The sequence below is a fragment of the Aphis gossypii genome, chromosome 3 (assembly GCF_020184175.1).
Source record: "Aphis gossypii isolate Hap1 chromosome 3, ASM2018417v2, whole genome shotgun sequence".
Lineage (NCBI taxonomy): Eukaryota > Metazoa > Arthropoda > Insecta > Hemiptera > Aphididae > Aphis > Aphis gossypii.
The window spans coordinates 25,304,439-25,329,622 of NC_065532.1; the positions used below are offsets into that span (position 1 = coordinate 25,304,439).

At 29.1% G+C, this 25,184-nt stretch overlaps 1 protein-coding gene across 2 annotated transcripts in view; it reads left to right on the forward strand.

Moving 5' to 3' along the window:
• The window catches only part of LOC114131492 (transcription factor SOX-5), a 157,551-nt gene that overhangs the window by 76,397 nt on the left and 55,970 nt on the right, over nt 1-25,184 (forward strand). For both annotated transcript variants that reach the window (XM_050202476.1, XM_050202477.1), the window contains exons 3-4: nt 8,008-8,069; nt 15,808-15,904. In XM_050202476.1, coding sequence (XP_050058433.1) covers nt 15,819-15,904 — 86 coding nt within the window. In that variant the 5' untranslated portion in view covers nt 8,008-8,069; nt 15,808-15,818. The remainder of the gene's footprint in view (nt 1-8,007; nt 8,070-15,807; nt 15,905-25,184) is intronic.

Sequence of the window (25,184 nt, forward strand, 5' to 3'; positions counted from 1 at the left end):
ATATTGTCATACGAAAAATATTGTAGATACCTATTATAATGATGTCATGATGATATAAAATATAATAATATATACGTGCGCGGAATAATTATAAATTCGACTTTTTTTATGAGCATAATACAATATGACCACTTGTAACTTCGCAGTTATTATACTATTATAAATTTATGTTCACGTTTCAATCAAATTATTACACGTTATTAATTATAATATAATAATAACCAAATTGTTTTTTTTTTTTTTTTTTAAATACGCAATTATAGTTTTCATAAACGAATTTATTTTTGCAAGTAGATCTAACTGTAGTGTATTATTAGAATATAGAATCATAATTATTAAAATTAATACATTTTAACTATTCGAACCACCTTAGTTTAGGTTTGTAAAAATCAAAAAAACGTCTAAACTTAAACATTGTATAGATAAACTACACTTGATGGTATTATGTAGTGTTTTTAAGCACCTATATGTTCATCTGAGGATTAATCATTTTAAACATGCTGATAATTTTATGTTAATTATAAAATATGAGCATAAGAATAATATTTATTTCAGTAATTTAAAATACCACTTATATTTTTATCGTGCATGCATATATTATAATGTCTGTGTTGTTAACAAATGTAGTAATCCTTATTGCTATAATAAACAGTTGTGTGTATATATTATATATTACGATGTGCAAGAATTGCTAACTTTTAAATATTATTAAACACATGTCAGAGAATAATGACATTGTTTAATGACAGAAATTTCATTGTAAATACACAAGCAAGTATAAAATAATGTTATTATTATTTTTTTTTTTTAAATCGTTTCATTCTGTAGCTAAGTCGTAATTAAATATTCTGTCAATATACCCATTATAAGGTTTCATTTCTTTCATCACAACTGTCGATTCGTAGAGGAATTTCGTTAATCTGTGCAGAAAATCTGCAAGAAAAGAGACAAATTTAATATGTCGAACCGATAGATTAGAAGTGTGTATGCTATATAGACTATGAGATAGGAAGAGAGTCTACATGACAATTGAGTGTTGTTACAAACTAAAAAAAGAAATAATATGTAAGCCATTAACGTTGTGCGGGGCTAACGATCGGTGTACACAAACACTCGGAATTATACGAGTATAAGTATTATTATTAATAGATATATATTATAGTATGTGTGATGTACATATATATATACTGATAGAAGTGCACGCGCGTTGAATGGGTCTGTACAGTCGCGGCGTACAGCGGCGAAGGACGAGCAAGTTAGGGCGTGACGGCCTGGTGGTAAGCATCTACGGGAAGGGGGGCGAAAAAATACACTAATGGATAAAATGTTTGTCCGAAAACAAACGGGTCCGATTGTTGGCAACAGATTGATGGGCGCCTGTCACTAGTCCATTACCCGAGTCGTCCAGGTACCTATATAATATTATTATACATGCGTAGTAGGTATACCTGTCTATATCCTATTATTATATGTATATATATATATAGTATTATAGTTGTAAGTAGTAGTAAGCAATAGTAGTAGGTACTGTTGTATATAGTAGCCTTCTCGTTGTATGTAATGTATTATACATATACATAAATGAATACGCATGTACGAGTATTATTATAATCGGTGTAACTGAAAAAAAATTCACTAGGTATATTAATATAATAATGTAACAACAGACGCGCTCTCATTATTTGATATACCGTCGAGCTTATTACCTGCGCACATATAATAATGACTAAACAAAAAAAAAAACAAAATAATTCTTAAAACGTACGAATATATTGTTCATAATATATTATATAGGCAGAAAAATGGTTAGTTGAGAATATCTTTTTACTTGCTGTTCGTTGCGTGCCCATAACCCCTTCGGGTATCGTTAGTAAATATTCCAAAGGATAATAACGCGCGTCTTAAGTAAGACACGCTTCCGATAGGATTTCGTGGTATAATTAGATACCCATTCTGAGAATTACTCGTTTGAACTTTAGTTGAAAAAATTCATATAGAAAAATTGAAACCTGTTTGGATTCATTTATACAAGTCAATTATTGTTTTTATAAGATTTTTACTAAATTCATAATAATATTAAATTTTTTTAATGGATAATCTTTATTATTGCATTGTATTGTTACGCAACACAAGCCATAATGTATATAATTAACTAGCTGTTACCTAACATCTTATACCTACCAATACTGTATGATCTATACGTATCGAATAAATGGAACACGACGCGGTGTAGCGGAAACTTAATCTAACTCTATGGATAGAATAGATAAATATCTATTCTGACTATATTTCCGTAGCCAAGATATTTTATGTCAGTCAATTTAAAAAAATAAATAAATACGTTGTTATGGCTATATTTACTCCAGTCTCCAACGCCTAATTCTAGTTTATACCATTTTTGTGTATTTTTTTTCATGTTATAAGCTTAATATTGCATAGTTTTAATTGGAACATAATATGTAAGTTCACCGATTGACGACATTTCAGCCAAAAGACTCTTGGTCTAGGATTAAACTTTTGTTCATTACCTTTCACGAGAGTGTTTATACACCATGAAATGAATATTTTCTTTAATTTTTAATTATTTTTTTATAAACTACCTATAGTCAATGCAAATCAATATTTACTATTTTAATTGTTTAAATAAATTATTTAAAATAGCTAGACTGTAAAATATATAGTTATACTACTTATCGGCTTCCTATGTGGCTATATTATACAATATATTATATTTTACATACCTACTCTGTATCATACCTCATAATATACAATAAAACATTTTTCAAACAAATATGGTTAAAGGCCACATGACCACCCTTTTTTACTGGCTAAGCTGTCATATGTTATTGAAATTGATAATTCGAAGTATTTTTATAATACTATAGTACCTGTATTTATTCATATATTTTATAGTCACTAATTTGATTATATCTCAACAAATAGGTTTTAGTTTCTTTTTAATTGGTTCAAGTTAGTAATATCCACTCACCCTTTAAACATTACTTAAAATAATAATAATAATAATAATATTGAAACTGTTAGGTATATAATAACCACTGTGAAGACGAGAAGACGGCAGCACGTGATCCGTTTATTGTCATCATTAGCCGTGGAAGGTTAAAAAACCATACAAGTATAAATATAATATATTATATTTTATACTGTGCACATATACGGTCAGTAGTAATCTGTCACGTCCTTTTTTTCCTTCTCATCTTAGTGGAAATTTTTTTCATTTATAAATAAGTACATATTATACTTGATCTTTTTATTTTATATTTTTTCTGTTTTCTTAACTGATGAAACGCGTATATTTTTCACGACGATCAGGGTCAATCGGGTTCACGGACCGTTGCAATATTATTATCAATTATTATACATTTTGGCCGTGATAATTATATGTACAGTGTTTTAGTATATTAAACGCATTATATAGGTATGCGATAACAACGGGACGAAACAGACTATAATATTATAGCCTATGACGAAAATCACACCGAGGTTATTTTCCAATAATCGTTATTATTATTATACTTGTAATGTGCTCAGAACTACCCAATAACCACGTATCTAAACGTATAACATCGATTATGACTACAATAAGTATTATTAACAAAAGTAGCAATCTTTTATTGTATGAAAATTTAAAATAAATGGATAAAAAAAATACAATATTATATGTATTTAAGCCTATTATTAATTTTAAATTTTAAATCGAGAATATAATTTCCAATCAATATTGTTTGAGTTTACCATTAGTCCATTACTTTCCATTTTATATAATTTATTAACTAATAAAATGTATCCACCTAACGGTGACAGCATTTTTTGTGTTTAGGAGGTTATATTTTTGATATTTTAATTTAAAAAACAAATTATGCATGTAAAATATTATATAATTTTAAAAATGCATATTTTTGCTTTAAAATTAAAATATCAAATTTTATATAGAAACACAGACAATGCTGTCACTCATTAGTTTTATGAATATAGATCAATATATTATAAAGTTTAAACATAGGTGTTGAGGAATTTGAATTTGAATTGCCGAACGTAAATTTGTTATGTTAAGCACTTCTATGGTGAAGATACAAATGCGGGTGGGTATCATATTTCACCACATCAGTATATACCTATGAATGTATATTATCAAATAAATTTCGAAGACTGTCAAATGTTTAATTTTGTTGTTCTTATGAACACGATGTAACGTTATGATAACTAATAATGCAATCTCTAACGCATTTAATAATATATTATTTACTTAATATAATAGGTCACCACCTAATACCTATAAAACGTAATATGTATTTAATATAAGTATGATAACGTGATGTGTGAAACGGCATACACTAAACAGCGTATTTGACCTTTGCCCTTGACGAAAGTTACTTAATGCGTTAATGTTACCGTCTAAAAAAGTATACGAATCAATACTGACCATGGTTTTAACTTTTAACTATAGGGATATTTTAAAACGGAAAACGATTTAGTAAGCAGGTTTATGCAACCAGTGTTGGTCACATTTCCATGACATTGTGTCAAACACTTCCTTTTCTCAATATCAGTTTTAATGATTATACAATAAGCCTTTTTTCTTGGATCATCAAGTGTGTAGATTTCACATAAGTTAACCATTTTCATTTTCCATTAAAATAACTGATTAAAAACAGTTAGCCATATAATAGGTATTATTATTATTATAGCATATTAACGGGATTATTTAAGTACTTAAACATATTTATTATACAATACATAAATAATACTATTATGATAATTATTACTATCATTTTAAAACAATTATTTTTAACATCATTATTACTTTTTATTATCCGCCACACGTGTCGAACGTTGAGAAATAAAAAAAATATATAGAAATTGTCCGGCTGTTATGTGTAATATTATCATCATTATAATAATATAGGTATCTATAAATAAGAAGACCTAGAATCTAAGTACTATTCAACAAATGGATTTTATGTTTTATAAAGGTGAAATGTACACATTTCTATGTCTATTCTAATTTAAGTAAGCGTAGTAAAATTAGTACTAATATAAAATAGTAGTAATTGTTAAATACTTTTCTAATTGGTAATTAGTAAATTATACTACGGTATAGTATATTATTGTTTATTTTAGAACCCCTACGGTTTTATTCTTTCAAGTTACAGTTGTATAACTATAATTCTATTTTTGAAAGTACAATTTCAATCAAATTATATTCATTTTATAATGTACTGAAAAATTAATGCCGATAACGCAGTAAAACCTTTTTAGTGTTTTTATGATTATGTGTAGGCTTATATTAAAATAATATATAGTTAAATATAATATAATAATAGTTAATAACTGTTTGAAGAATTTGTACGGTTTAATTCTTTTGTAACATACATTTGTACTATCATACTCGTATTACTAGATAGTACCTAATGTACAATTCTACATCTATAAATTTATAAATAAGTTACATAATTATTATTAGTTATTACTCGAAATTACTGTAGTAGTAGAACTAATAGATAACCGTGCTTAAAATCAATCTGTTTCATTATTATTATATTTATTATTATAGGTTAGGTTGCTAAAATTGTTTTTTAGAAGTATTTAAATTGTTTAAATTTATTTTCTACGTTTAATACTAAAAAAAATATTAATAGAAGATGAATATTCAATATTTGAATTTTTATATTTATAAATACAAACTAAAAAGTATAAATTTGGAGCACAGCGTATCATCTTACATGTAAGCTTATTTATAATTTATAAATTATAATACAATTGTCAATTATAGATTCAGTTATCTTTTCTATAATTTAGTTTAGTTTTATCTTTAATGCTTAACAGTTTAAATATAATTAATTTATACAATTAAAAGAATTAGTATACTAATTACATATATATATAACATATATGTTGGGTATGTATAATTTTAACTTTTAGCTATAATTAGCACTTTAAGTATATAATATAATGATATTAACTAAATGGAGACAATTAATTAATTTAATGGCTATAATAATTTAAACACATATATATTGTAATAATTCCACCAACCTTATATTTACCCTTGGAGTAATTAATAATAAAATTCTCCCATAACTTAGATTTAAAATCAAATAATACGTGAATCTGAATGTTTTGAAGTGACAGCGCATAGCTATTATGAATTTACTATAATACATAATAATTGTGACAAGGGAAAGTTTTGATATGCACAATACTAGTGTAAATCTGCTGGTACAATCGTCGAGGAAAGGGGCGGTAGCAGAAACCCTGTGGTGGCGGCCTGTTGCGTTTGACGGTGTGCTGGTGAGCATAAAGTATAGTGGTAACCCTATTTTGTTGTCTGCTATGTATATATATATATATATATATACATATATAAACACGTGAGCTGTGAGGATTCTGTTTTTATAGGGGGTGGTTAAAACAAAAGGGAGTCAACAAGTGGGTCAAATCGTTTAAGCTAAAACCACCACCACCACCCTTCCTAACCTAATATTGCATAGGCAATATGTATATTATTTAAACGACTCTCGTTTTGTTTTTCATTTCAGTTTTGTTATTTCTCATCTTAATGAAGTGATTTAAACGCGATTTTAATTCGTACGGTAATATATGCTATACACCTATATTATATGTGTCATGTTACACAAAATAATAAATAAACATTTTTTTTTTATCATTGCGTAGTATACTGAGACACGTATGTATAATTATAACGATAAATGATAACATTTTATTTTTTATACACGTAGTTCTAAATTTCTTGATATGACGATTATGATCCATGTTTAAAAAATTTAATTTTTTTCTAATTTTATCAATATTAATAAACTCTAAAAGAACAATATTCAAGATATGTTGATAAATAATTATCATTGAATAACAATTAATTCATATTTAATACTAGGTATATAAAATCTATTTTTTTTTTTTTATTCTATCATATTTAGTATTTATCCAATACAAATAATCTGTTTTATATGTTTTACATATCATAAAAAAAAAAATCATTGACTTAATTAAATCTGTTTCTTATTTGCTGCTAGTAACATATTATACTGATTATAAAATAAAATTGATCTAGTATAAACCAGTGATTTTTAATGATATCTCGTACATATATGACGCATTATAGTATTTTACTTTATAAAAACAACAGTAATAATATGTCAATGCTTGATTAGTAATTGTTTTCCTTAATAATCTGGCAATTTTATTTGAACTACTATAATATAGGGAGTATAGAGTCAATAATGCATAGCTTCCAAGTATAGACAAGTTAATTAAATTATTTTTAAAAATTTACATATTATTCTACATTTAACCATCTTATTGATTAAACGACATGACTTTTGTATTTAAGTTGAATCCAGTTTAACCAGAATATAATATGCATAATAATATAATATAAAGTATATATTAAATTTAAAATGTATTCCGCATCCGTCACCCGTTGTGTGTAACGACGACATGTTTAATTTTTTTTTCACAACTATTTTACAACAATTTGCATCTACAATATGCATTAATATTTAAACACCGACAAAGAGCTAAAATAAATTTAACATAACGTATACAATATACATACTCGTACCTGAAAGATAGCTATTAAGGTTTAAGTTGCTATATTCAAATAGTTTGAAATATTGCATTACGCATCTTTTTATTTATTCGTTACAGTCCGCAATATTTTAATTAATCTTATTATTCATCGATAAATTCTTGAACTCTGCCAAATCTCCCTTATGTACACATATATGCATGCATTAATGTTACCGATTTGTTGGCGATAAAATAATTATCTGTCACCGTATGACAATTGTGAATAATTGTGACATCGGCAAAAAAGGACATTTCCAATAAAAAAAATCCAAACAGATAATAAAATATTCTGTTTCTACTTTCTATTTTATCCACCACTGTAAATAATGATAATAATATTATTTATAAATACATACACGATGGAATTTATTTTAATCTTTGACTTTTGGTGTTTTGCAGATCATTACCCAAAGACAATGATGCCGTCACTGAACAACAGAATAACGGGACAAAAGCATCATGTGAGTGTTTAAATAAATATTTACTTTATTCTGCTTATTATTGCATATCAAAGGTAATGATCAAATAATTATAGTTTTTTTCCGAATTTATTTGGTACATTATTATTGTGCTCAACGCGTAAAACAATAATACAACCGGTTTATTGTAAACCAAGACGATTGCCGTCCGACGGCGAATTGTATATACTCTACTTAACACACCGCTGTTGCACAACTGCATGACGACACAGCATCAAGGCGTTTTCTATTAATTTAATTCGGCCAACTACATGGATTACTAATAGTAAAACAATTAAATATTTTAAGCATATACCTATTATCAATGTGCTTCACATGTGATATACAATTTTTAGATAATCGAAGTCAATTTATTTTCACAATTTTTTATAAACAATTTTCATTTTTTTTTTTGTGTGATCCATTGATTATAATCGAACTACTCAAAAATGAAATAATTTGACTATACTTAAAATTATATGAGTTATACATAATGCAATACATTTGTATTTTGTACAAACAATGTTGGCTTATCAAATAGGTAAGTGAAAGAAAAAAAAACACTTACTTATTGTTGTTTGCAAGCAACTTTACGATTGTATATTGTGTATAATTATAATTATATATTGAGGAGTAAACTTTTTAAAAACTGTTCTCATTAATTTTAACCCTAATTGAAATTGAAGAAAAAAAAACCGAGTTTTTTTTTCTTTACGACTTCGTTTATTTTTATATTCCACCCCAATTGGTATCATTTTTTCCTCGGTTTTGTAGAATTTGTTGCCGGTAGACAAATGAGCCTTCCACTAATCCATATACGTCATATGTGCAATGTGCCTGTAACTTAGGAATAATAATGACTGTCCATATAGACTATAGAACATTATATTAACTATATATACATATGATTTTTCCCAGCCGTTGAAACAAACGGGGCAGGTTCACAAAACTATCATCGTCGTTGTTTCTCATTAATGAACCACGCAACTATACACAGCAACGACGGTGTAGGCGGTGAAAGAACGTCCTCGAGAGAAGGGTAGGTAGAGGTGGGATGGACTTCCGGCCAGTTTTTGTACGTCACCTAAAAATAAACCGTTGTGCACCTTTTTTTATTTTTTATTAGCATCTCTGCCACTTTTGTCCATATTATAATTTGTTTTTTAATTTGTCACATTTCGTTATTATCATTATCGTTTTTTTTTTGTTTTTTTGTATCGTCACACATATCATTTTTTTGTTTTTTCATAAAACCTAAAATATACAGTTCCTGGATCAGAGCCACAAAGCGGTGGCAAGACGGTTATTTTTCACCCACGACTTAACGACGACGTCCGCTGGTGGTAGAGAAAAAAAACAATTGCGGTCGCGAAATAAAGAGAGGAAGTGGTCCGCCATAGAGCTGTATAGTGAGCCGAACTATAGGAGAGAATAATAATGTAAAAATTAGAAATGAAAAAAACGCGTATTATTTTTGGCCGCTACAAAGGAAACGAGTCATGGTGCGTGTGATACCACCACCGCCGCTCAATCCCTTCGCCACCTCCTGCGCGGTCATCATCAACACTGTCCCGTCGCTACACGTCGAGTTCCTCTCTCATTCAATCGGAGCGCGCTCATGCTGTATACACAAACACACACATACGCATATTCACTCACACATGCTTACTGCAACGTCTTCCGTCGTCCATTCATAAAAGCATATTATATGATATTATATAAAAATTATATTATTATACTCGTGTAACGAATATATATATACACGCACACGCGTCGTATCATCGCTGTCGCATTTCCGTTGACAAAACAAAAAAAATAAAATAAAAAAAAATTCTTCACGCATTATTATAATAATACGTTCATCCCCTCTCTTCAATTCTGCACAGCGTTCGAGCTATCGCCTCACTCGTTTGCTATGTATCATTAATGGTCCGTGAATACAAAGCGTTCCGCGCTCGCCCTCTTATTAATTAAGAACGCGCGTACAGTGTAGTCAGTGTACGTATTATAAAGTGCGGCGGTGCATTCGATGTATATAGTATAATGTGTATATACCGACATTCTATTCGTTTTTCTTGTACAAGCGATGGTCCAGAGGAGGGAAACAAAAAGAAAACACTGCGCCAACAGCTCTCTCTGTTATAGGTAGATTTTATAATTTACATATGAGTGTGTGTGTACTGTGTACACATATACTATCAAACCGTTTGATTTATTTCACTATTTATTTATTTATTTATATCTATATGTGTATTGTATATTTTATTTGCAAAACCGGATGCTGTCTCTGCATAAGGTAGGTATTCTGCGTGTACTTCTTCACTATATACAGAGACGCGACCCTAATAATAAAGTTGAAACATACATATATATTGTTAAATTATTATTATTGTATCTATTTGTATTATATATTATGATATATGAAGTCATTTTATGAAAGCTCGATTTTATTTTTTTTTCAAAATAATTGATTACATTAAAAATAAATTTATAATTCTATTTATAATTAAGTTGTTAGTTTCTGGCCAATGATTATTAAATTAGGGTACCTAGTAAAATGTGTGACAGAAAGAATATTTATTACTAAACAAGCATCTTTGACGTAAAAACATATCAAATCATATATTTTGAGTGATGCGATGAATGCATTAGTTTGACAATAATGCTTTTTATTTTTATTCTTTTCTACGTTTGTCAGTGGACATTAAAAAAAATTATGTATCTTCAATGTTAAGAGTGGCGTTTTTTAGCAAAACGGATATAGTTATTATTTTGATGATTTAAAACTAAACATTTTTCAATACTTATAAAAAATAATCAAAAAAAAATTAAGGAAAAACAAGAATTTTTGTAATATATGATACTTCTTTTTAATTCATATATAATCTAGTTTTCGATGGTAGAAAAAGTGCATAAACATTCTCTATATTACAGTTTCCCGTTAACTTAACCCATAGTTATATTTTATTTAATGGTTTGTCAGAATCTCACAAATTTTTTATTTATTTTTTTTTTAAAAATATATATAATTTTAATTTAATAAGGTTTATAAGTGTAATACTCGCTTAGGACGCTTAGGTAATGTTTTTACTATAATTTAATTATAATGTAAATTATATAGTGTAAAGCAATATATTATAATGTTTTTGAGAGATTACTATCCGAATTTTGACGACATTGGATGTACATATACATATACATACCTACACATATACGTAACATAAAAATTTCGTATTTTTTTTTTTTTTTTTTGAAATTGAAAAAATATAAATCGTAATAATTTAGAACATTCTATTAAGTAAATTATTATTTTCAATACACAGTAAAATTTTCAAAATATTTAGACAAATTTGAAGTTTTTTTTTAATATTATAAATATTGAGGAAAATTGTTATGAGGTGCCAAAAAGCTTGAAAATAAGATCTAGTCAATAAAATTAAATTAAACAAAAAAATAGTGAACTAATAGGTAACAGATTTAATGAAAATATGATTGTTTATATGAATAGTTTATTATTTATACTTTGGTAAAATGAATGGTTTAATGTGATAGAATCACATTTAAATTACAATTAATCAACACACTAAAATTAATATTTAATTATTAATTAGCTAAAAATAAACCAATCAATATTATTAAATTCTAGCCTGGTGATACATATTATATAGTTTATGGTTAAGAATATAATGATAATAATAAGTTAATAATACAGGGTCTCTGCAGTATACTTTTCATGACGAGCAAATAATTGATCAACTCTAAATATTATTATGTTATGTATAATATAATTTGATTATCAGTCATATTATTTAATTAAATAATAACCTCTACTATATGATAATTAATATAAATTAAAAACACAATAAATATTATATATTTATGTCTTATACTATAATAGCTTATGCTCTCAAATCAAACAAGTAAACGGCTATAAATAAATATAATATTATGATTTTTGTTAAAATTACTCAAATAAAATATAATAATGAATAGTTAATTGTTGTTTAAAGTTTTAGTTAAATAGTATGTGTATAGGTACTATAAAGTTATATTAATATACCTTCATATGAAATTAAATTAAACGTGTACTTAACTTTAAGAACACTTATATAAAAAACAATCCACAGATAACAGTACTAAGTATTATGTAATCAATTCTTTGTTTTTTTAACACAAGCCTACACTTTTTAGGTAGGTTATCACTTACAAGTAATCACTAATCATGTATAATTCCTTCTATATTCACATCGTTGGATTTTTCCACTTCCACACATAGGTACCTACACAATAATAAATTAAATGTCAAGTACAGCCACGCGACTGCCTGTATGTTTAATATTAAAAGTTGTCCTTCTTGGTTGTATTCTTATATCTTATAAGTAATTCTTAACTTTTAAATATTATAAGCACCTATGTCTATACTATAGGTAGGTAGTTAATAAGCTATTACTAATTACTAAATAACACACGCACATAAAACATAAATACAATTTGCGACAGTATACATAGAATAATAATAATAATAATAATAATAATAATGATAATGATATATATAAACACTAAAACATTTTCATAATTAGATTATGCGCTAGCGATAAGTTTGAATTTGTTAGGGACGTTGTAACTAACGTATGGGAGATCAAAAATGGCTTTAGTGACAAAAGACGATAAATGTGATGAATATTAACTTATATACGTACCTATAACGTATATGCTATGTATATTTTATGTATACAAACATTATTATGTCGGAATCACAGCATCAGGATGAATGGTTAGAAAAACAACGCAATTTGTTTACTGTACCCAAGCAAAAGTTTTTAATTACGTTATACTGAAAAAGACGGTATAGCAGCAGTGGCGGGTGAAATTGGGTCCTTTTTGCTTTTATCTTTATAACCCTCTGTACACTTCACCGCTTCTCGACTTGCTTCTCGCTCTTTCTGCGTTTCTTACTCTCATCACATTGTTTATGATCGGTTCGTTGAACAAGAAAGGAGGTTTTGAAAATCTACTTAAGCCTTAAACTATCTTGAATAATAACATTACGGATTTAATCGATAAAACTTATAAATATATTTTAAATTAAACCCGACAAAATTATAACATTTTGATATAATCAACACTATGGACCTATTTCATTATCTGATTTTTTAGATTCCATTATAACTTGCAATATTCGTAACATTCGAAATTCAATTAGTATGTTAAACAAAAAGGAAGTCACTTATTAAAGCAACCCCTAGAAATTAAGTTAATCATGAATTCATTTATTTCTTATTATCTGTAAATATCACGAACGATTAATTAAATAATGCAAAGCGAGATAAATATTATGATGATTCTAATTAAATTAAAAATCAGGAAATATAGTAAAATGTAAATTTGTGGTGTTAAATCCGGAATTCAATTATTATTTTCATATCACAAAGTAAATATTATGTAGGTTGCCTATAAATAGTTATATAAAGAACATCTATTTTTTCAAACTAACATGATTTACAAATATTTATAGTTTTTATCTTTTATGTTACCTATATTTTCAGGTATTCAATCTAACATATAATTTAATATACTTATACACATACGTATATTATAAAACATGTATATAGCTTAAGTATATAATAATAATAATATTTTGATTGCTTATTAGTTTCATCGTCTATCATGTATATAATATGGTATAATGTTATAACATCATTATGCTGAGGCCGCTGAGGGTTCGATAAATAAGTGAATAAAGTATACATTATATTATATACTTTTTATTCTCGTATAACGTATTATATTATATTCGTTAACATAATATCTCTGGAAATCGAATAGATAGAAGAGCAAACAACAAGGGTATAACACAATAATTAAAAAATAAAAAGTTACAAAAAACAAAAAACAAAATAAATATAAAAACACACAACAGGGACAACCATACATGAAATTCACTTTGTGCTCATTCGCTGTTTTGGATTAATTATTACATTTTTAATGAGTCTTCCCTCTCACTAAGTGCTCATCCACGCAACAACGCAACGGTACACGATTTAATATAAATTATTTGCATTTGTATTACACATATATTATTCAGAATAATATTGTATACATCTAAAAAATAAAACACCATGTTTTATGTACATAATATATTTTGTATAACATCATATAATATTTTACAACTCTTCGCATAATTCAAAATCACTGTGTATAATAGTATAATACATATCCACAGCGATAGTAATAATAATAATAATATTATAATGAATGTCCTTCAATCAAAAACGACGTAATTTCATGTACTCCTTCGAGATCTTAATAATAATAATAATAGTAATGAAAAATAAAAAACTATAAGTCCCTGCAAAGGGGCGGTGGACACACATACACCATACACGTGGGTGCACACGTGGCCTGGTGCTACTTCCGTGGTTACTGCAACTGCTACTCCAACGACAGGGACACGGGGTTCACGTGCCGTTCTTTTATTTTTTTTTCACCATCGCTCCGGCCACTTAAAAAAACACAGTCAATAACGTGGTATTGTATACTCGATTGTCGACTGAAAAGAGGATGAGGAGTGTATACATACATTTATTGGAATAGGAAGGGGACAATTAAATAAAATACGAATAAAACAACCGAGTGGTGTGGGAACATAAAAATCACCTATCCGAATGATTTCCAGTGCAGAAAGCCTACGTGTATATATATATAGTATATATAAATTCAAACTCTACTAATTGGGAACCAAATATCGCGTGCTGCGACGTATTAAAATTAGTAATTTCGTGCTCGTTATTAGGCAGAGAACAAGACGTAGGTACTTACTCGAGGAAAAATAGATTATTATAATATGGAAACTGAGAAGCGCATATGTATAGCGTCATCGTTATTGTTTTCGACCGTCTTACCACCGTCGAAAGACGAGCACGACACTAATTGCCGTAATGAACTTCTGTTTAAAAGTCTTATAATGTTACGGTTTTCGACGCCCACGCGACCATTCACTGCCGTCCAAGAATTCCTGTTCATTATTACTTCTATTCGTTCATTTCTGAAAAATCACAATCGGTTTTTTCCCCCGCATTTCACATTAAATCCATCGCCTTCGTCGACCGTGTTCAAATCTGGCAACATTTCTAAAAATCCAATGCATTCCGTCTTTTAGAAAATATGTGCATTCCTTTTCGGATTGAATTTTACTTCTATAAGACTAGAAATACCACTTGACCTTCTTTCGTATTATAGTAAAAGCACGTATGAAATCATTGTTTTACAAATGTACAATTTATTTTAGTATTTATTGTTTTTTATCCATGCAATGTATTTGATATAAATATATATTAAATTAACATAAAAACGCGGAAATAATATTAATTTTTTTCTACTGCTGTATGTTTTATTGTCATCTTAAAAACCTTGGATTTGTTGTTTTTTAACTATTCGATTCTACTGCATTGGCCAAACATACGAATTGTTATTATTTTAATGAGTTTACCTGAACCAGCTATGACGAAAAAATAGTCGTTTGTACTACAACAGAGTAAACAGTGTTTAGTTATTTCGTAATAATTTATAATATACTTGAATACCACCTTGAATACTACCTAACCTGGGATATTGTTTTAAAATATTATTGTATGGTGTTGTGAAGAATACTACTATAATTAAATTGATCATCATAAACATTTAGTATGCCTATTATACTTATCTATATTATTTGTTTTTCATGTTAATTTTTTTTTTTTAGGTTTAACAGAAATGTTTTCAAACACCAATGATCATAAACAAAATTTAACACAAGATTATCTTATCAACTATTTGCGTTCAAGACTTTTACTTTCAAGGTAATTATTTTCATATATTTTGCATATTTCAATAATTAAAACTTTTTGTATTATTTCTATAACAATATTATTGTTATAAAATTATTAATTAGTCTAATTTATATCGATGAACATATTTGTATGCTAATAATAGTATACTATGATATTTTCATAGTTTTAAGTGAAATTATACAATTTATTAGAAAATTACGGGGATATGTTATACAGAAATCAAAATATAATAAGTGATAATAGTAATTGATAGATATTTAGTTATGATTATATCATCGTAGTCTATTCAGCATATAGCAGCGAATTAATTAATAAAGCGTATTGTTCAACAAAAAATATTAAAATAACTATAAAAAATTTAAAAATCTCGAATTACATTATTATTATCAATAATTTATATTTTTTTCATATTAAAATAATGTTTTAAATTTATAAATCAAAAATAGGAAATATAATTTCCTTACAATAAAAATATGTTCTTTCGTATATTAATATTAGGTAAGCTTAACTACCATAATATACGTAATACGTATATTGTTTCATACTTAATTATTTGTGTAAATAAATGTATATAGTATATATATAATTTGTGCGTATGTCTTTCTGCACATAGAAGAAGACACACAAAAGGGTGTATAGCATGCATGTATTCTAGGGATAATCGACAATATTTCCTGTTTCCCAGCTACCTGACCAATATTTTGACGGTGGTGTAGGGTTCAGTGGGGGGGATGCAAAGGAAAGGTTATCGGGTATTATATACCGTTGTCGTGCGGTTTATCGCGCGTTCGCGCTTCGTTCGCTCGTTCGTGTATTGTATGTGTATACAATATATATAGTACTTACACGACGACGCCCTGGGCGTTTTGTGTGTAGCACACCCCTCTTCGTCACTCGTTTCCCCTTAACATCTCTTTACCACCCCGGTATTCGATATCCCGTTTGCTCACGGGCAAGGAGAGGATAAGAAAGGAAGGACACGGGTGGGCGTGTTTCCTATTGCGCGGGTCCACAATTGTAACCCACCGACTTCACCACCCCTCGCATAACTCTACTTACTTCGACTTTGGCCGTATACTCGAGCTTACAAAGGGGGGCACGTGATTTAAAAAGACCCCCTCGTCCGCTTTTAGAATACGATCGATAAAGCAAGTCGTCGTTGTCGTTGTCATCGTCGTCCTTTTATTTTCGACACCGTTTCATTCTCTCTTGTCCTTCGTCCGCAGCGGCCAGGACGATCGGTTAGTTTGGGTATTGCTTTTTAGATTTGTTTTAGATTCTCCGCCACTGTTGTTACTGTTTGTGTCTTATTCCTTATATTCTCCTTTTACATATATATACTTCTCACACACACACACACTCGAGCGCACGCGCATATATATATATATATTTATATTTATATATGTGCACGTTGAAAAGAGCTTTGGTGAGGAAGGAAGTTAAGGAAAATATAAGGAATGTATACTGTATTATATGCGGGTGGGTGGTGACGAGGGATATAGAGAGAGGCACAGGTCGAATGGTTGTCTGTTTTGGAGGGGGCCGGTGGAGGAGGTTATCAATAACGCCCCGTCCCGAGGGTACGGCCAGCAAAGCGATCGTTATTTCCCCAAAGGCCACATCTTATATACGTTCATATATATAGACCAAAACCCTTTCTTGACCTACCAGCCCAGGTCGATACGCACGACCAGGCGCTCAATGTTCGTATACTTTTGTACTTAAATTATACATCATACAAGAGTTTTTGCATTCAAATAACTATCACTGTAAACTCGATATATATAAGTAAAATTTTCAGTTATAGGTATATTATTATACTTCCGCAGTTATAAAAGATATTTATAATTTATTTCGTATTTAATAATAATATTATTATAAATTAATTATACAGAAACGACAAATCCAGTTTTTCTACCATTCATTTTTTTTCTTTTTATCGCTTTTGATATTTCGAGATGTGGATATTTTAGGTTTCGCATATAGTCAGCAAAGCACGCAAAACAAACAAACGTCACGGGCCAACCAATTCAGTATGGCAGCTGTACAAAGTAATAACAAGGACCGCCGTTTATATATTGTGAAAGCGACTCATTTAATCATATTTCATAAATAATAATAATAATAGTAATAATAATAACCACATAGTGGTGGAGAGTTACGAAGAAGAACACTGCGCGGGGGAGAGAAAAAATTATAATAATAAATTTGAGCCGCAGTGGTCTAGTTTTCTGCCAAACCGTTGCCGTCGCCGGTTCCGCCGCCAAAACCTAGGAAAAGTGTATTTATTTTTCCCCAGTTCAATTCTTTTAACTTGTTTATTTTTAATTGGTGCTCAAGTCTTACAACTACTTTTACTGTGTTCTTAATAATTATATCTAAAACAGATAAATAAAACTAATAAATTACTGATGAATCGGATATTGCTATCGTTCTATCATATATAGCTTGAAATTTGTTATAATAACAAAAATCAGAACTTTAAGTTGACTCACGAGTTATTCGCTAATATTAGGGTAACCAATATTTTTTTACAATTAAAGCTCTATAACCTCTAATAAGATTTAAAGATAAAATTGAATATTGGTCAATGTATTATAGGTACTTAATAATATTTAATAAACAAAATAAAATGTATAAAAAAAAAAGGTAAAAAATAAAATTATACTCGTTAATTAGAAACTTTATTATAGTTTTAAACAAATATACTTGAACATCACAATTAAAGACTTTTTTCATATTATAGTTATTACCTTAGTATGACTGATTTTATCCATTATTTATAGATTTAAATTTTAGTTTTTTTTTTTATTATTTTTCATAGTTTAGCTAGAATATTTTTTAACCCAAGTTTAAGTAGAAAATGTTTATTACAATTTGATACTAAATAGCAAGTCATTAGGTGAAGTGATGTATATCCCACCCATTATAATATAAAGGGAAAAAATGTTGATAATTTTTTACATTTGACCATTTATTTAAGTATATAATAGTTTTAAATAATTGTTAATGATTATTATTTTTTTTTTTTTTTAATGTTAGGAATTTTAATTAATAATTTAATCCATATAAAAAATATAAATATAATAACATAAATTCTGAGAAAGTTGTTGAAGTCGTCATCGTTTCGCTCACTTCTCGTAATGGGATTGGTACGCATATTTTGACTCAGTCGATCGGTACAAATACAAGTATAAGATGAAAAATATAAAATTACTAATCAGTTAGTTTAATGTACTTAAATGACAGAATTTCACCGAAGTGAATTCGTTATAATGTCTAAATTTGAACAAACATAAAAATGTATTATATTTACCATTTATTCTCTGCAGTATTATGATTATATATATATATATATATATATATATATATATATATGTTATAGTTAATATTTTTAATCACATGTGATGAAAAATGATCACGATAAGTGTATAAATTCATATTGAAAATGATAGGTAAAGGTAAAAAGTGAAAACATTACTATCGTTATGAAACTACAAACACCTGAAAAGCATATTATATTAAGAAGGTTCAGCAAGTACGTTTTTATTTTCCCAACTGGACCTTTTTGCTCGATTGGACACAAGACTTTGACTTATGAGTTTATATATACCTACCTACCTTCTTCTGATCTTTTAATACTATATCACAATAATATATATATTTTAACTTAATTTATATATTATATCGAGCTTACACAATGTATTTTATTATTATTATTGAATTTCAATATACATTACATAATATTAAATAGATTTGTTTTTTGTGATTATAAAATATATCGATGACTGTTGTCAAAATACATAGTTCGTTGTAAAAAAAAATACAATTTAAAATTTATTGTTTTATTGCTTTAAATTGTAATGCTAGTATACTTAATAATTATGTCTTATAGGTACACGTGTCTTTACAATATTTCCAAAAAAAAAAAAAAAAATGGTTTATTTTTAAAGGACGATTATTTATATATTTCTCGATTATTAAGACATTATTTTATCCAATATTTTTAACATTTGAAAGGTACAATTCTTTATTTTTCATTATCTGTATTAATACGAGTTCTTATACTTTCTTCTTTAAAAAATGAACAAATATATTATATAGGTGCGTGTATTAATTATTATAAAACAATAAATAAGTTATGGAACTTAAAAATAATGACAGAATATTAGGTATATTAAGTGTTACATGAATAGTATAAATATATCTGTATTCGAGTAATTTTAGTTATATATCCTATTTATTATATTATATATATATGACATTATTCGGTCGGTTAAAGCCGGGAAATCCGCCAGTGATAGTTCATCCCAATAAATAATTCATACAATTTCTTCCTTCAAGTGTATATAGGTATGTATACACCGTACACGTGCGAGATAAACATCACATGATGTTAATATAGTATAACGATATGTCATGTGCGCGGAATGCGTCGACAAATTTGCTAGCCAACAAATGTATTACCTATATAATATATTGTAATATATTATTAAATCTTTTGCCTAACATATTTATCTTATCTGTGGACGCTATTTTTTCCGGAATATTTTTTTATCGTGGTAGAAATTATGTAATGTACTCTATAATGAACATCTCGTCTTTTGTTTATGAACTCAATGACGCTAATCTTAAACAGAGATATTTTGAGGAACAAACACATTTTTTTCTAACCAATTACATGACGATGATGATGTCAATAACAATTTTTTTTTTTTTTTACAAAAGAACTTACTTTATATTTATTGATTAATCATTATGTTAATGTCACAGCGTAGGTATATATACCCGATACCGCGTACATCGTATATAGATGTACTTAAATATTGGTAGAGTTGTAACGTAACGGAATTATCGATTATATCATCTTTTAGCACTAATTCCAATAATTAAAATGATGATTATGTATATTTTTCATTTTATTTTGCACATAAGTATGAAAAATAGAAATTATCTTTGAGTTTTGGTAGGTATTATTAACGCATATTCTAAAAATTATGAAACGTTACTATATTATATTATGCTCACGCTCTGTAATAAAATATTGGAGTTATCTTAAGATCATTAACGGATGTGAATGACAGTGTCCGTTAAATTAACGACAGGTAACAAGAATTTGATTAAACACATGTACATAAATGTTTGGTAGAAAGTACATTAATGAGTATATTATATAATTGGTACAAAAACAGTTGATGATTGTAGATCGCGGAACAAAAACGACAGCAATATTATGTTTGTAAATGGGTGCGCGTTAAATGCAAATTGTAAATGTCTAAGACGACTGCCATAGACCTTGCAGTATACGTGTATATATTATAGTGACATGCGTAGATGTATACGATAAAAATTGAGTTTGTAGTAGAAAGTATAAATGCGTAGGTATAGGAGTGGTCTCATAAGCACACACACACACTATGAAACATACGCGTATCAGCTTTTAATATTTAGTGTATAACAACAAATTATAATTATGATAGCAAAAGACGTTTAAGAAAAAGTTAGTGTATACCGGGTCTGTATCATATTAGTTTTCAAAAAGTATAGAATAAACTAAAAATAATCGGGTAACGTAACAATAATTGTACCAATAATATCTAGAGATTGTTCAGAGAAAACATACTCAAACTATTTCAGAAAAAGTGTTGAAATAACAAACTTACACGTTACATCCTTGTATTTATTGTATCTTAAGGTAGACGTAGTTATCCTAAATAATTACACAATTTTCATTTGGGTCAATCACGTATTCACTATATTATATAGATATTTGAAGTTTTCAAATCTTATATTTATTTTTGTTGAGCCAGAACTTAATATATTATAATGGAGGTAAAAAGTCTAGTGAAACGTTTCGACAATCTAATTTTATCCTTTTACAATATATCTATAACTTTCATAATATTGATTTATGTAAAATTCGTTAATCGTGGTTTTGTATTGTAACGTCGAAATTGTAATCAGCTTATGAACGATATATAAGTAACGAAAAGTACCAGTAAGCAAAAAATAAAAATCATATAATAAAGTTGTTCATAACAAAATCCTGGTTATTTTAGTGGGGTCGAGGGTGCTTGAACGACCGACCGTTGAAATAATATGTTTAAAAAAAGGACTTTATTGTAATAAGTTTTTGACTAATAATTGTATTTGGAACCATTAAGACTTGAATGTGCAAAATAATAATATTATAATATGCATATTATATAGTGAACGTGACGGCACAATAATAATTATATAGTAGTTGGAGCTAGTTGTGACGGTGGCAGCAGCAACATCAGTAATAGTGGTATTAGTAGTAGACGTAGAAGAAGTATAGTACTATAATAGTGGTAGTAATAGTAGTAGTAGTGGTAGTAGTAGTGGTAGTAGTAGGAGGCCGGGCCGGACCGTCGTTGCCGTCGTCGCCGCCGACGACGACGACGTCGGCGGCCCATAACAATGGCCGGGGCGCATGCCTGCGAACCGTCTCGGCGGCGGTTCTTTGTTTTCCAACCTTTTGATTCGCCCGAGACAAAAGGTGTGGGCCACCCCACCGCGCCGCGCGCGACACACCGCGCCTTCCGCGCGGGGCGGGGGCGTGCGGCGTACGTACGGAAAATCGCCACCACCGGCTACGGCGGCGCCCGAAACGTCCGTCACACACACACACACACACGCGCGCGCGCGCGGCACACACACACGTACACGAGCGAGCGCGCGCGCGCGCCCGGCACCACTAAAAACCCCATCGTCGTCGTCGGCGGCGGCAGCAACAGCAGCACCCGCAACCGACCGAACGTCCACCCGCCGCCGCCAACCGCCCTCCGACGGCCGCGACGACTACGACGACGACGACGACGCCGCCGTCGCCGCCGCCGACGCCGCGAGAAGGAGAACCGTTCACAGTCAGTCAGTCAGTCGGTGTACGTCGCGCGTTTACGGTGTGCTCAAACGTATTACGCGCACCAGTACGTCCCGCGCGATCGCTTGCTCGCCGGCTCATCCGAAATTTTTTACACATACACATCTCTCTCTCTCACTCGTTCTTCCGTGATTCCCACTCTCGTACGGTCGGTCAACGTTTAATCGCTCTCTCTCTCTTTCCCTCCCTCGCTCTCGCCATTATAATCTGTCCGTCGGACACCACGCGCGTCCGTAGACCGCGAGCCGCCCACGCGCCGGCGACACTTTTCCCTAAACTCGTGGGTTTTCGCCCGAAAAATTTTTTTATAAATTTTTTCTACTTTCAATCGATTTTCGTCTTCGCGCGTTACGATGACCGCTCCTGTCGATAAATCGCTATAAATTTTTTTTCGACGATTTATTTCCATCTTCCAATGGCTCTGCCGGCCGGTGTCGTCTGTTCCATTCACAATAGTTATTTCGGTAAGTGGTCTTCTCGTTCCAGTACGCTTCGTATATATAGGTATCTGGTATAAAGTATTAGCAGTATATTATTGTACAATTTTCTATGGGAACCTAACCCGAGATTTTGGGTGACAACATCGCATATGGTCGATCGTTAAATTCGTGATTACGACTCGATGTCACAAATTTAGCACTTTAAATTCCTGGTTTTCAAAGTCTCATTGTTTTTGTGTAATAATTTGCGATATAAGTTTCACATTTGACTTTTGTCATTAATGGACCAATATTCAAATCGAATCTAATGCTGTGCACTCGTCCAATTTAACAATATAAAAATTCATTATTACAACGAATAATTGCGAAATAATATTCTTAGAAATGTATGCTTCTTTAAATAACTAACATAATTTTAATTGGCAAACTAATTACACGTATACTTAAATACCAGTGGAAAAATAGAAACCATATCAATATATAAAAAAATCAACAATTAAATTATATGTATTGTGTGTTCTATATTTTTTATTATATTATATTGTTTTTTGATATATTCAATAATTAAAAATAAACCAACAGTTTATTAAATTTGTCAATAACTAATGTTTTATTTGGGTTCACGTAGCCATTAGCAATAATAATCACTAACTAAGCTCGCTTCTTATTTAGAAAAAAATTGAAGTTTTTATCATGACTATTATAATATTTTATATACGTTAATTTTTATCGTTTCCGTTAACACACTTTGGTAACCCAATCAGTTGTGTTAATAATTATTTTTATTGTAACAATATATAATATATATATATCTAATTATAAAAACATAAACAAACGACATCATATGACAATATTATATAATATATACAATATACATGTATTATAATTCGTTTTAACCAGCCATTCATTAACTCTTGTCGCTTTGATGTTTGGTATATAAATATATGTTTTAATTTTTTATTAAAAATATTAATAATTATCAAAATATTCCCTTCATTGCACATCGCTGTGGAAATGGACCCTCACGGTGTCTAAATGACGTTTACAAAGGTGTTGCGATTTTTACACTACATCGGTTCTTTGATGTTTTCCTGTCACTATGGTATCTTGGCGTTGCGGTCACCAAAGATCGAGATGCGTGTTTATATTAATTTGCACGTGCCTTATATGAAAAAAAATGTTAAAAAATTCTAATAAAATAAATAACTCGTGTAGCCAGTGGTGAGAATCGGAAGAAAAAAAATATCGCATTGTTCGACAAAAACTATGAATTAAACATAGTTTTTTCTGCTTTATGATAAAGTTTTATGAACTAAGTTTATTATAGTCTGAAACTGACCGAAACCGTTTAGCAGGTCCACACATGAAAAGATTGACGACGTTAACGAATTTCCGGTGTTCTCGTCTTTTGGTAAATGTGCCGACAAGTAATAAAAAAAAAAAAAAAATATGGGGTAAATATACAAATTCGCGTGCCCAGTTTCAAACGATTTTTTTGACGCGTCGTTTAATCTCATTAACATGATACTTCCATATCACTGGTACCTTGGTAAAAAAATTAATTTGTGTATATAATATTAAATAAATAAAATGCAAGTGCTATTAACAAAACAATATTGTACAAAAATTACGAAAAAAAAGAATGTACCAAAACATATTACATAATTATAGTTCTTCTGAGACTGTTCAAATGGTATTTTTTTATGATTATGTTATTAATATCGCATGTGTATTATTCTCTATTAAATTTCTTAATAGTGTAGTAAAAATTTTTGATAATCTTTTATTTAAATTCATTCATCAGCTCGATGCGATTTGTTACTTGTATATGCCATGTCGTCATTTAAATATAATGATGTTAAGTGATACTTAAGCTAATTACTATTTTGACTCAGACATTATTTTTTTTTTTTTTTAAGTCATTTAAGTTATTTTGATTTTGAAT